Source organism: Pygocentrus nattereri, chromosome 24, assembly GCF_015220715.1.
Source record: "Pygocentrus nattereri isolate fPygNat1 chromosome 24, fPygNat1.pri, whole genome shotgun sequence".
NCBI lineage: Eukaryota > Metazoa > Chordata > Actinopteri > Characiformes > Serrasalmidae > Pygocentrus > Pygocentrus nattereri.
The window spans coordinates 21,590,384-21,604,656 of NC_051234.1; the positions used below are offsets into that span (position 1 = coordinate 21,590,384).

General features: G+C 39.6%; 1 protein-coding gene across 3 annotated transcripts in view; it reads right to left on the minus strand.

The window, feature by feature from the left end:
* Window positions 1-9,055, minus strand: part of arfgef1 (ADP-ribosylation factor guanine nucleotide-exchange factor 1 (brefeldin A-inhibited)) — a 93,048-nt gene extending 83,993 nt beyond the window's left edge. For all 3 annotated transcript variants that reach the window (XM_017717864.2, XM_017717872.2, XM_017717854.2), the window contains exon 1: window positions 8,826-9,055. In XM_017717864.2, the coding sequence (XP_017573353.1) occupies window positions 8,826-8,949 (124 nt within the window). In that variant the 5' untranslated portion in view covers window positions 8,950-9,055. The remainder of the gene's footprint in view (window positions 1-8,825) is intronic.
* Between the last annotated feature and the right edge of the window lie 5,218 nt (window positions 9,056-14,273).

Here is a 14,273-nt window from a genome sequence, read left to right on the forward strand (position 1 = left end):
CAAGTAAATTACTATTTTGTGTTATTCAAACAGATTAATATCCACACATCATCAAAATTAAGAACAGGACTGAGGACATCATGAGGACATCAAAATACTTTGTGTGACCTGGCTCCCAGCTCTCAGAGTCAAAAGTAGCACTTAATCGCAGGCAGGCTACAGTAGCTTCCAGAAACACAATAGCAACCCTTGTTTCCACCAGCATACATTGTTATGCATTGAATTCAAAAAGATAACAGAACAGGAGACAAACTCTACTGCATCCATCACATGGTTGACCGGACAATAAACTTTTAGAAGGGATTCAAATTAGGACTGCCATGATTACTCATTTAAAATGAATGAACGAACAAACCAACAAACCAACAAATGAATGAACATTCTTAATGGTGTGTTTAGCTGTGTTTAGTTGTCAGTCTCCATGATAAGGATTCATATTTTAAATTCTACTACTGCTCTCTCTTACATTACGAAACAGAGCCGGATGCACAGGCACATTTATATACCTCTCCTACCCCCCCCAAATCACAGCTGATATACGCTCTGACTGGCTGCCTTGCATAGTGCCGCATTCAGAACGAAGGCTGAAACGCACCTTATAAACTCAGGGTGAATGGGCAGGATGTAACCGTTCGAATGAATAGGCGGTTATGTGATAATGTATTGGTTTTCGTGGTACCATAATACGAATAACTGATACGAATGACTTTTGTAGCTTATTTTCACAATACATTCGACTTGAACATACTACATCAAAACTTTAATAATTTAATATTATTATTAAAAATAATAATATAATAATAATTATTATTATTATTATACTAAACAAGATTTGGTTTTCTATGACATGCGCCTTTCAAAGACAAATGAAGCACTTTGAAATATCCGAAAAGCTATGGATGATTTGTTACAGTGCAGTTATGTGCATTTTTATTCTTTGGCGTTTTTTAAAACTCAGATTGCTCACTTCATAATCAAAATAGTCCATAGTGACAGTCTTTTTTCAAATATATACTCTTCTTCTTTATCCACTCATGCTGTCAAAATTCACTCCTCAATAGGGCATCCACTTGCTTCAACAAACGGACCATTCCTGGTACAGAAAAGCTAATATTTAGCTAAGCGAAGATGAGGACTTCACACTTGATAAATATTCACATGCCCTTGTGAAGCAAAAGAGCAGGGAGCTGTGGAATGATAAAAATGAGAAGCTACTGTATCTGCAGGCCTCACTCCACTCTTCAGATCTAGCTGAAGTGGGACTGAATTTAAAGGAGCAGTTTACAAAAAAAAATCTAATTTACACAATTTCCCCAAATACAGTCACTTAGCAAAGACCCTGCTGGTGTCGGAAGTTTCCTTCTTTAGTTTTGGCACAGAAGCTACAAGGCTAATGTAGATCACAAGAAATAGAAGCTTATGGACCAATTACCATTGTGCAAACTGCATGACTAAATCATAACACTCCAGCAATTTTAGCTACAAGAATGGACAAGAGCACACTGTGCAGCATCTTGAAGTGAGAAAATGAATTCCAACATGAAGACGAGTGATAACACTGTTTTTGTAATATAATGTTGTCCATTTTTTCATATGTTATAAAGTGTCAGGTCTGTGAGCAGGTCTATTTGAGATTACAGAATGGAAAGTTTTTATTTACCCTAGATGTACTGGATCAGTCAAGACTGGCGTCCAAATTTTGCTAAAGCTATGAGGCTAATGTTGGTCGCCAAGAGTCACTCAAGTCTTTTCTGTAAATACATCCCAAAACTATGGAGCTGGACACTGTAGACAGCTGCTTTAGACATCAGGTGTTGTGCCAAATATGGACTCAGATTTATGTACAGATTGCGATTTCTGTAGTTTTTTATAAATAACTAATTACTAAGTTTAAGTGATCCGTTTTTAATCCCACAAACAGGGAAATTTCACCTCCTTGTTTAACCCCTCCATGAAGTGAAACACCACATACACACACTAGTGAACAGACACACTAGAGGGCAGTGAGCACACTTGCCCGGAGTGGTGGGCAGCCCTATCCACGGTGCCCGGGGAGCAGCTGGGGTTATGTGTCTTCCTCAAGTACACCTCAGTCATGGACCGTCAGAACTGGGGATCGAACCGGCAACCTTCCGGTCACAGGGCCAGTTCCCTAACCTCCAGCCCATGACTGCCCAGATAATAATACTAAATAATAAATTATAAATTCCAACCTGAAGGTATATTTTTAGAAACACAACAGACAGTCTAAACCCCATGCACAAGTCTGTGCGACCTTAATAAAGACCTAGATGCGGTGTGAGTTTTGGGGTTGGGAGTAAATGAAAACTCTGGGTGACTATTGACTTCTAGTGGTTATCTACGTAAGCCTCATAGCTCCAGCACTAAACTAAAGAAACAAATCTGGACACTAAACATGTCTTCATGGATTAACTACATTTGAGTGTTAAACTGGAAATTTGGGTCTTCACCAAATCATTCCTTTAACAACTCAAGAAGGTTTGAAACCAGTGCTGAGTTCTGCATGCTAACCTAGCAGCTATAAGCGTCCACTACTCATCGTTACATTGGCCTTGTAGCTCCGGTGCAAATATAAAGAAGGAAGCTTCAGACACCGAACATGTCTTGGCTGATAGACCACATCTGGTATAACGTGGTAATTGTGTTGATCTGATTTTTCATCAAACTACTCCTTTAAGACTGGAGTCTCTGAAGCTTCCTGGGAGATACTCCCAGCAGCTTATTTTGAGCACAGGGCCAACACTGCTTGACCCAATATAAGCATGTTCAGTGGGGTATACACATCATATCTACATGGAAAATGGAGCATATGTACACACACACACACACACACACAATGCATATTATGACCCCTTGTTCTATTACCACCATTGTAAAGAAATTACAGCACTCCAAATGACTTGCCAATTGAACAATTCAGACATTCTGAAAGATTGGTGGGATTGCTCTTTAGATATTTCTTAAGCAGCATGCCCACGAAATATCAATCAGTGAAATGACTACACATAGGCTAATCACTGTGAACTTCTCTTAATTGTGGTAACCTTTAAGATCTGACCGCACACGCTGTGATCAAAAATCGGTCTTTCAGAAAAGCTTTAACTTTTAAGAACTAAGAAACAGTACATTCAATTTCATCTCACTGATTCATGAATCAGCAATACAGGCTGGCACTGAGAAGAGTGCATACCGCCTTCACTATGGCTGCTGAGCTGCAAACAAAGTGTGCGATTTCAATAGAAAAAATAACACCAGCTATAATTCAAGGCCTTGTATTATTACTATTAATATGGGGGCACAAGCTCAGCTGAATGACTCAGCTGCAGTTATGACCAACTAAACCCTTCACATGTAGAAAACCCAACACTGAGTTAAAGTTTATTAAATGCCTTTTCACTTCACCGCCATTTCAGTGACCCTGGCTAACAGACACAAGCGCCAATTAGCCTTGTACCAAAATCCGCAGGTCACGATGCACAGGCCCGACTAAAAATGATGCCACTTCTCTCCCTTTCTCTATATGCCAAGCTTAAAGAACATGAAGGTAGAGGAAATCAATTTGTCAGCCTCATGTGACAACGGTGTACCAGCATGAAGCTGAAAAGAGCATTCCCTGGATTTTTCAAAATGAATGCATAATTAAAATGTAGAGAAGTAAAAAAAACAGTCATTCAGAGTGATCTGATGTGAAATTAAGCATTGCAGAGAAACTAATCACACCATTTATTTACAATGGTAGTGACTGGAACCAGGAGTCATGATACCACGTCCCTCTCAGCCATAAAGAATTTGAGGAAATATGTTTTAAGCTCAAACTTTCATGACTAATCTATCTAACACACGAAAACTAAAAGAAACAGCAGCACTTCTTTCTATATTTACAGCTAACATTGTATATTCTCTCGCTCCCGTTCTCATAATTTGTCATCTCGCTTGCCCGTCCAGCTTCAAAGCCGTAGCATCAGCAGCCTACTTTTAACAACGTTCAGGCTTTCACCAGCGCTCAGGGAGGGAGTGTGTACTAAATGCTCACGTCTGTAAACATTACATGTGTGTTTTTAGCAGACACTTATCTACAGCGAATTAAAGTCGCTACAGATAAGAGTGAAAAAGGTCAGTAACAGCACTGAGAACATTTTTTATTCTACTAAGGTCTGATAAGCTACACCAGCACAATAATACTGCAAAAAGCCATCAATAATATCTATATTACATCCAATATTTTTATCTGCATACTGCAGGAACGATTATGTTGTCAGTTACGCTGTATGCGAGAGACACTTGTGAGATATATATATATATAGGCCTCTGGGGTGAACAGAAACCTCTTGTTCAGGTGACCATGTGGAATAATTATCGGGGCTTAGGGGGGTTTGACACAACTTCCTAAATGCCGATATTTAGCTGTGCTTAACAATTAATAAATATTCACAAGCACTTGTGAAACAAAAGATCAGGGAGCTGTGGAATGGTAAATATGAAGAGTATCTGCAAGCCTCACTCTACTCTTCAGATGCAGCTGAACCCGGAGTTCATTTGGAATCATTTGGTGAAAAACCTAATCTACACAATTTTACCATTACTTATACCAAATGCAGTGGATCAGGCAAGACAGGTTTGGTGTCTGAAGTTTGCTGCTTTAGTTTTGCACTGTGGCTACACGGCTATCATTTATCTATTATACATGTATCATTTACACACAGCAATAATAACAATAATAATAATAAGTTATTTGTTGCAGTCCTTAAAACACTGATAGAGGGTGAGCTTAAGGCAGCACTATGTAAGACTGCAAGTTTTCTTTTCATTAAAACTGAAAGTAGTAGAATTACAGTGTTGATATGGTGTGCGTACGTTGCTGTAAGTTACACGATAAAAATAATCATTTAAAAGCCAGAGGTGTCAGGATTCATTTCATTTGAGGAAGCAAGCTGATACACAACTCACATTTCAAAATCTCCTCCCACTTGCATTTACAATTTCACCAGAGAGGTTTCTAAATCCCCAAATCTTACATAGTGCAGCTTTAAGTGTTTTAAACAAATTAGCATAATGAAACTGCAGTTCAGGAAAAGTTGTTGTATATTGTTGTTTTTAACTTGGCCCTGAAACCTTAATCTAGTAAGAAAGAACAGTATTTTGAATGTCACTGTTTACCACCTAATGCTGTTTAGCCTGATGCCTGTTGTCCAAGGCCATTTCACCTGACTCCCAGTTGTACAAAAGCTGAAACCTGAAGCTATTCGGTCTGAATCCCAACACTAGCTATGTTTTCTACCTAATGTTTTTTTATGAAAAACGCTTAAAAATGTTGTTGATGTAGGTTATGGAAATTGAAATTGTTGGCGATGCTAAAACTCTTTAAACTTTTTTCCATTTAACCTTAGAGGAAAATGTTTATATGTTGCAAAAATCTCCACCGAAACCAATTTATTGGTGATAAAACACACAAGTTATTAACGCACAATTTGAGCATCACATCACTGATCTCCCTCATGTGCATCTTACAACAAACACAAACAGCAAGGTGGACAGGTAGAGCTGGACTGAGGAGAGGAGAGCTCTTTTAAAAGGAATGCTGCCACTTTACACTGCTTATAGAAAGACCATGCCTTTCTAAATATTCAAGTCTAATATAACTATAATTATAAAACAAAACAGGCTAAATATCTTTAAGCAGGTTATGGGAAAGTCAGAAAAGCTAAACGTACAGAAGTTGCAACACACATGAAATTAAAGATGAAAATGCCCATTTTTTTTATCATCAACAAACCAAAAACTATACAACAACAGTTTTACATCAATTTTACATGTTTACATGATTTCTCACTTGAAATTTGCACAGAAAGCCCACAGAAACAAGCGTTTTTTAAAATGTACACCATAACAGTGCCCCACCTCTCAGAGCAAGTTCAATGTCGCTACGCAGACAGGTTTCTAGGACAGTCTTATCTATGTTAGGTACAACACATGTGGTATTAATGAAGGACATCCCATCACCCATGTTTAAAAGTTCAGTCATGTCCATGTGAGGGAATACTGGACTTGCTAAGATATGCAGGAAATAAAACAATAAATGAACTTCAACGTATTAAATGAGTTTTTATCACAGGGCTGTTACTCTGTTAACTCGGTTAACTGTTATTTGCCACCAGGGACAGGCCTAGATTTATCATCCACCTCCCAGTTCAAGGTACAAATAATACAAGGTTACATTCCAGAGTGTGGAAAGGCCAAATGTCAGACTGAGCACCAATAGGAAGACTTCTTAGTTAATGCTGAATTAGGAAAGCCAACTCATTTTAAACATCCAATGTCAGCTGTGGACCCAGTCTCAGGACCCAAGCTTTCTGCAAGGAGGAAACAAACCCGGTTCATTATAGTTCTGGCTTATCTTATCCATTCATTCATTCACTCATTGCCTGCCATGCCGAGAAAACACAAAGTGTGTGGTGCATGTGTTTTATGAAGGAAAACAGCTCTTTCAGCAGGCCCACTGGTGGCTTCCTTAAAAACAGAATCAAATTTACCTGAGGACCGCCTGTTTACATTTTTATTCATCATAAAAAAACCTGGAAATCAATGATTAACACAACTGTAACCTGCTGAAAGGTATGTTATCATTAGTCACCAGACACAAAGAAAAAGGACAAGGATCTCGGCTATAGAGATGACTTGGCCCTCGGCTACATGAGTATCAGTGTTGCCTGAATGTGAAACCAAGTCTGGCTATCAAAGACAGGAAGATAGCAAAGCCTTTGTCAGTGCGTTCCAAATGGCATAAATGCAGCCTACTTAGGGCACTCTGAAGGGAGAATGCCCACAGTATCCATTTTGTATTGTTCCAAGCCAAATTGCTGAGAAATTGTCAATTCAACAGAGTTTTAGGGAATTCGAGAAACTAAATGATGGATTTTTTCCCCCCAAGATTCTTCAATGTAGGTCGTCAGGAATATGGTGTAGCTCGAAACACATTACATGCACATCAACACTCTCTATTTACTCAAAGCTACACTACGTATGCTACTACGCTTTGGGGATTTGGAGAAATGTGTAATTGCACACAACATATGGCCAGTCTTAGTGCTGCACAACCATGTGAAAACATACGTAACAATGATGGCTACTAAAAAAAACTGATGCACACATTCCTATCACTGGCAACGTGCCAATGGTCTGGGAGGACAGCGCACAGTGGAACGGTTTCTCGATCTGGAATTTATGGAATTTAGCTCTAGAAGAATATCCCTGCAGTCTGCTTCTGTTGTGAATGTTTCCTAGCTTTGCTTCTACTTGTCATTGTTCAATGCAGGGACTTCTTTACACAAGACCACCAAACGTAAAGCAAGAAAGTATTTTTTTAATACATAAAACTGAGCATAATCACAGAGCTAATCACAATCTGTTGACACAAATAAGTAACAAGTGAAGTTAGACGTTAAAACGACTTCTTCCAAATAAGCTTCTGGGACAACATTCAATTTGAAAGGACATTAAATCTAAGCCTACTTTTATGGTAACTGGGGGCAGGGTAGCAAAGATTTCACTGCTTGTATCTCTCTTTACATTATAATTTTGCAATGATGCTCCTGAATAACCCATCTTCAACCTCTTACACCGTATTTGAGTTTGGAGCCTTCAATGTGGAGGAGCTGACATCAAGAAAACAAAATACCTAATCAGCCCATTTCAGTCTCGCACCTTATTACACTTCAACAGTCTTACAAACAAAAACACTAACAACTTGTTAAATGCAAAAAAATGACATGCCAATGGCTTCATTTCAGCCTTGACAGGCCTAACGTTGACCTCAGCTCTTCTATGTTGGTGGTGGGCTGAACCTTTGCAGGGGGTAGGGCACAGTGAGCATAGCATACATACAGAGAGCCCTGATCAGTTCTGAAGGGGAACCAGGGCTTAGGGCAAAATACGATGGATACTTCTGAATGGAGTTCATAAGGAAGTATAACATGGGAAGTAGGGCATAAGAAATAGGAAGTAGGGCGTAGGCACGATGATTCTGAATGGACGTGGCCTGTGAGTGGGGCAAAGGGAATAGGTAGCGTCACTTCTGAATGGAGCGCACCCTGCATCTTACGACCACCCCGCTCATGTTGTTGCGGGCTGAGGCTGCGTCCAACCGGCTCAGCCCGTCTTGGAGCAACCCCCAAACCGGCCACACGGCGTTGCAGCTCCCCGAGCACCGCGTTTTTATTCTCCTGGCCAAGACGCTGCATTTCTGAACCGAGTGAAAGGAAGACAGTGCAGCAAAAGCTGTCGTTCTCTGCTCTGCAGTCTAAACTCATTCCCTAATCCACACAACCAGCTAGCCATCCGTCGGTCCGTTGCTATTTCTCAATTTCCTTGTCCTATAGATTGCAGCAAATGTAACCACACATATCCAGCAGCCTTTGACAAACTCCAAAGACATCAAAATTAGGCTTCAAAACACCAGAAAGGATGCATTTGTTGATCTCCACAGCTCCTGCCTCCATAACAACAGCTAGCAAGCGAGCAAGGTGCTGTCAACGAACGGCGAGCAGCAAAACGAGCAACTTGGTGACAAAAACACCGGCAGAAATAGCCCAATTTCGTGACATTTCAGGCACAATTGACGACTTTTAGGAATATGTAGGACATTAAGGAACGTGAAAAGCACTTCCTCGATGCCAGCCGAGCCCTGTTAGCCGAGCAAAGGCCAGCGATACCGCGGCTGAAATGAGTGAAGCAGTTGTTTTCTGGAGATTAAGGGAGTGAACGGAGCGCGGATTGAAGTGATGAAGGTGAAATAAACCGAGACTCACCCAACGCCACCTCGCAGGCTTTGCGCAGTTGCGAATGGTGAGCCTTCTTCACCTCCTTGTCGGCCAGTATCTTCTCCAAAGCTCGGGTTAGGAACATGTTTTTGGTCTTTTTGCCCTCATACATGTCTCGGGCGGCGACGTTAGAGTCCAGTTGAAGGGCCTGCGGGAGGAGCAGAGAGTACTCAGCTCAGCCATGAGCAACCTGCCTGCGCCATGTTGGAAGGAAACGACGTCAGGGGGAGGGAGGGAGAGAGGGAGAGAGAGAGAGAGGGGGAGAGAGGGAGGGAGAGAGAGAGAGAGAGAGAGAGAGAGAGAGAGAGACTGACTGTATACGTGTGCGCGTCTGTGTGTCTATGAGGGAAAAGAGGTGAAGAGAGTGTATATGAATGAGTGAATTCGTGCAGGGAGTGCATCCTTGGAAAAGACGAAGCGGTTCTTCAATAAAAGCTGTGGTTACTTGAAAACGTGGAAAAACAAAGAACCATTTAGATGTTTAAATGCTGCTTTTTCTTCTCTGTGTTGGAAAACTATGGAAACCCATTTCCACCACTGGAGAAACATATACAGCCATTTAGTAAGTCATAATAATGAGCAGGCTTTTCATAATTATGACCTAATATCTCATAATTATGACTTTGTATCTCCTAATAATGTACTTACTATGTCATAACTATGACTTAACACTCTCACTTAGTATCTGATAATAATTACTGTCTTACAACTATGACACAGCATCTCAAAATTATGACTTTCTATCTCATAATAATGAGATTCAATCTCATAATTCTGACTTAATGTGTCAATTATGACTTGGCATCCCATAATAATGACTATGACTTTCCATAATTATGACTTATCATGCAATGATTATGATTACCCATAATTTTGAAAAAACTTTTCTTGTTATTATGAGATATTAAATCATAATTCTGAGAAAAATTCTCAATGAGTCATAATTTTGAGATGCTGTGTCATAGTTATAAGATAGTAATTATTATCAGATATTAAGTGAGAGTGTTAAGTCGGAGTCTCATTATTATGAGATGCTAAGTCATAATTATGAGATGCTAAGTCATAATTATGATATGCTAAGTCATAATTATGAGATGCTACATCATAATTAGGGGATATTAAGTCATAATTATGGAAAGCTAATTAAAATAAATGACTATGTATTTTGGTCCAGTTGCAGAAACAGCCTTTAATAGAAAACCTCTTAAAATGGGCTTTTTAAAAATTATTCATAACACCAAAAAGGGTTTAGCTAGTTTTCCAAAACACAGAGGGCTTTTTAGGTGGTAAGGGTTTATGAATATTATTCCTGCCGAAGTACAAACTATGTTAATGTGCCCTCAAAAGATACAGTTGTGTGCATTAAAGGACCCATATCCTACATTTTTCGTTTTATTTTTATTCCGAGGGTCTGCCTATGACGCTTGTCCAGGTTTATGTACCACAGCATAACGAGTTTCTGACCTCTCTTTATCCCTTATAAACAGGCTGTTTTTGTTACTGTGACTTTAAGACTGGTGTATGTAAATGAGCTCTGTTCTGATTGGCTGTGCCTTATCCAAAAGGCAGTCCAGGCTGAAACACTCATCACTGCTTCAGCATGAGTGGGTGGAGCTAAACGTCTCTAGGCTGAATAGGTGAATATATGCAAATGAGTTGTCATGACATCACAAAACCAACAGGCTGTTTTTGCAGTGCAATTTCTTTATATGCCTTCGTATTAACAGTGTTTACATGTTAAATCAAACATGTTACTTCAGAAAAGTGATGGAAATTCAGCTGTGAGTGATTCGGTTTTCAATGATGTGGTTTTAATGACAATATGAGGAAGTTTTAAAGGTACACTGCATTAACTTTCCCGGGTAAAAAGGGACAGATTCGCATGTGTTGATCATCTAAAATGTTCAAATGGAAAATAAAATGTGATGTCTGAAGTCAGGACAGGGTTTTTTTATGGTGAAATGAAATGAGGTAGACCTGCGTTTCCTAACCAAGGGTGTTAAAGCTGTATTCTGCGGATATCACCCCAATGGCAGGCTTAGTCTCTTCTTCTTTAAAAGGCACACACATAACAAGAGAAAGAGGAAGTATGTATATCAGGACTGAGAATCAGCATGTGTGTATGACAAAAAGAAAAGAGATACAGAGGGAGTGTGTTTATGAATGAGAGAGCCAGGAAGAGACTCTGTATGAGAGCGAGAGATAAAGATCAAGACCTTCTCTGTTTCTGGTCGCAGTATATCAACATTTTGGCTTAGCATCTTGAAATAATGACTTATTTTCTCATAACATGGCTCAGAATTTCAAATTAGTGTTTCAGTATCTCTTAATAACAACTATGTCAAAATAATGACTTGGTTTCTCATGATATTGATTTATATTGTCAAAATAATGATTTATCATAGCATATCTACTTGTTATGTCAAATAACCCATGTTCTCAGAATATGTATGTACTATGTATGTCAAAATAATGTCAAAAATATGCCTACATAATGACTAACTTACTAAAATGTGGACTTTCCGATAGTGACTTATTTTCTCAAAATATTCACTTACTATATCTAAATAATGACTTGCTTTCTAAAATATGGAATCATTTTGTCTGAATAGTGACATTTCTCTCAAAACACAGACTTACTATATCTAAACAATGACTTTTTGTCTAAAATATCGACTTACTGTGTCTAAATAATGACTTACCTTCTAAAATAATGACTTACTTTGTGAAATATTGACTTATTTTGAGTAAATAGTATTTTGAGTAAACAAAAACTTTCTCAAAATATTGATTTACTATGTTTAAAAAATGATGTACTTTCTAAAAAATGGACTCACTTTGTCTAAATAATGACTAAATAAAAAAAAAAGTTGAAGTTAGATTTGTGACATGTTCTTAAATCTTTGAGATCTTAAGTGTGCGTAGATTCTGTTCTTACCCAAGTGGGCAATGATTGTAAGTGGGTTATAAAAAGAAACGTCTTCTTAAGAATGGTTGGTGAATGAGGTCCATTGTTTTATAATATTTTTGAGAAAGTTTTGGCCTAAAACGTTTTTTTAAAGAGAGCTACATGCAGATATGGAGCAAATACCACTTAGAATTCTCTCTTTCTTGGAATGTTTAGTCTGATATATTACATCATATTTATATGGTGATGATATTTGTGTGTCTTTACGTACCAAATACAGTCATAATTTGCTTTTACGCAACCATTTTTAAAACTCTTTTTCTCTTAGACACAACCAGCCTGTTGTTTTGCTGTTACTGGGCCTTTAAGACATGTACATGACCTCTGTTCTGATTGGCTGCCTGCACCGTGCCCTATTCAAAAAGTTATCCAGGCTGGTCATCCTTATAACTTCAGTATGAATGAGTGGAGCTAGACTGCGGCAGGTTGACCGGGTGGATGTGTAACTGATATGTAAGTGGTGACCTCACAAAAACAATGAACACCAAACAGCCTTTCTTTCGCTGCTTAGTTCCCATATATGTGCTGTACGTACCGGGGAGTGAAACACTGTGTATATTATGGGAGGCAAATCCAGCCAAAAAGGAAATGAAAATATAGACACTAAAATGTAAATATAAACCATAAATCTTTTTGCCATTTCTTTTCCCAAACATATTAGATCAGACTCTTTTATTTTTAATAAAATCCAGATATCCATAACAACAGCCCTCTAAATTATGAAGTATCTAAGTATGTATTTTGACTTTGCATCTCTGAGTTATTGTTAATAAACAAATGGAGGTTTAATGGAGCTTTGTGTAATAATTCATAGTTGTGTGCAAACGGAAGTCAGTAGATTCACATTTTGGTTTGAGCTCTGGTTATGAGTCATCTGCTTAAGCAGCTGTAGGAAGAAGCTTTATTTACGACAGGGAAAATGTGACTCAATAGGAGGACTTCTGGGTCAAAATAGGTTGTATGCTCACTAACAGGTTTCCACCATGTCATTCTAATCACTTCTGAGAGCCCTTTAAACTGCAGACTTCGGGGAAAAATTCTTATTTTTACCCCTGCTCCTTGTTTTGATTGATTTTTGGTTGAAATCTCCCCTTATAAAATGGAACAATCCTTAAATAAAGAACCATTAATAGGCTACTAGTGGTGCTCTGTAGGCGACCCTGGCCGTCTGCAGTGACGGAGGAGCGGGAACGTTCAGCTCCTGACTGCTGGGCTTTAGTTACATTAAGGCCATCATATGCTTTCAAAGTGTGGGGATTATTGTCACCCACCCCTAATTCTTCAGGTTTAAGAAAATGATGTCAGGTATTCACCAGCTTCTTGTTCAAATTGTCCAGTTCCTCCTTAAATGGAGCAGCAGTTCTGGCGCTTCAGGCGTCAATACTGCTGGACTATTTAAGGCGGAACTGGAAAATTGGCTAGCTAGCTACGGAGACATTAGCATAAAATTAGCAATTTTTTGTGCTTGTTATGAAGAAAACAACCATAATATATTGAAATGACATTAAACTAAGATAATACAATGGTTATTGTAATTTTTTTAATGGAGAAAATACATTTGTGGGTTTCTTTGGTCGCTCACGCAGCCATCTTGTCGCTTTTTCTTTTTTTCTCACATCACTCTGTTTGGATTACGCCTCTGAAACACCTCCGTTTGGATTGCGCCTCTGAAACACCTCCGTTTGGATTGCGCCTCTGAAACACCTCCGTTTGGATTGCGCCTCTGAAACACCTCCGTTTGGATTGCGCCTCTGAAACACCTCCGTTTGGATTGCGCCTCTGAAACACCTCCGTTTGGATTGCGCCTCTGAAACACCTCCGTTTGGATTGCGCCTCTGAAACACCTCCGTTTGGATTGCGCCTCTGAAACACCTCCGTTTGGATTGCGCCTCTGAAACACCTCAGTTTGGATTGCGCCTCTGAAACACCTCCGTTTCGATTGCGCCTCTGAAACACCTCCGTTTCGATTGCGCCTCTGAAACACCTCCGTTTCGATTGCGCCTCTGAAACACCTCCGTTTCGATTGCGCCTCTGAAACACCTGCATTTGGATTGCGCCTCTGAAACACCTCCGTTTCGATTGCGCCTCTGAAACACCTCCGTTTCGATTGCGCCTCTGAAACACCTGCATTTCGATTGCGCCTCTGAAACACCTCCGTTTCGATTGCGCCTCTGAAACACCTCCGTTTCGATTGCGCCTCTGAAACACCTCCGTTTGGATTGCGCCTCTGAAACACCTCCGTTTCGATTGCGCCTCTGAAACACCTGCATTTCGATTGCGCCTCTGAAACACCTCCGTTTGTATTGCGCCTCTGAAACACCTCCGTTTGGATTGCGCCTCTGAAACACCTCCGTTTGGATTGCGCCTCTGAAACACCTCCGTTTGGATTGCGCCTCTGAAACACCTGCATTTGGATTGCGCCTCTGAAACACCTGCATTTGGATTGCGCCTCTGAAACACCCCCGTTT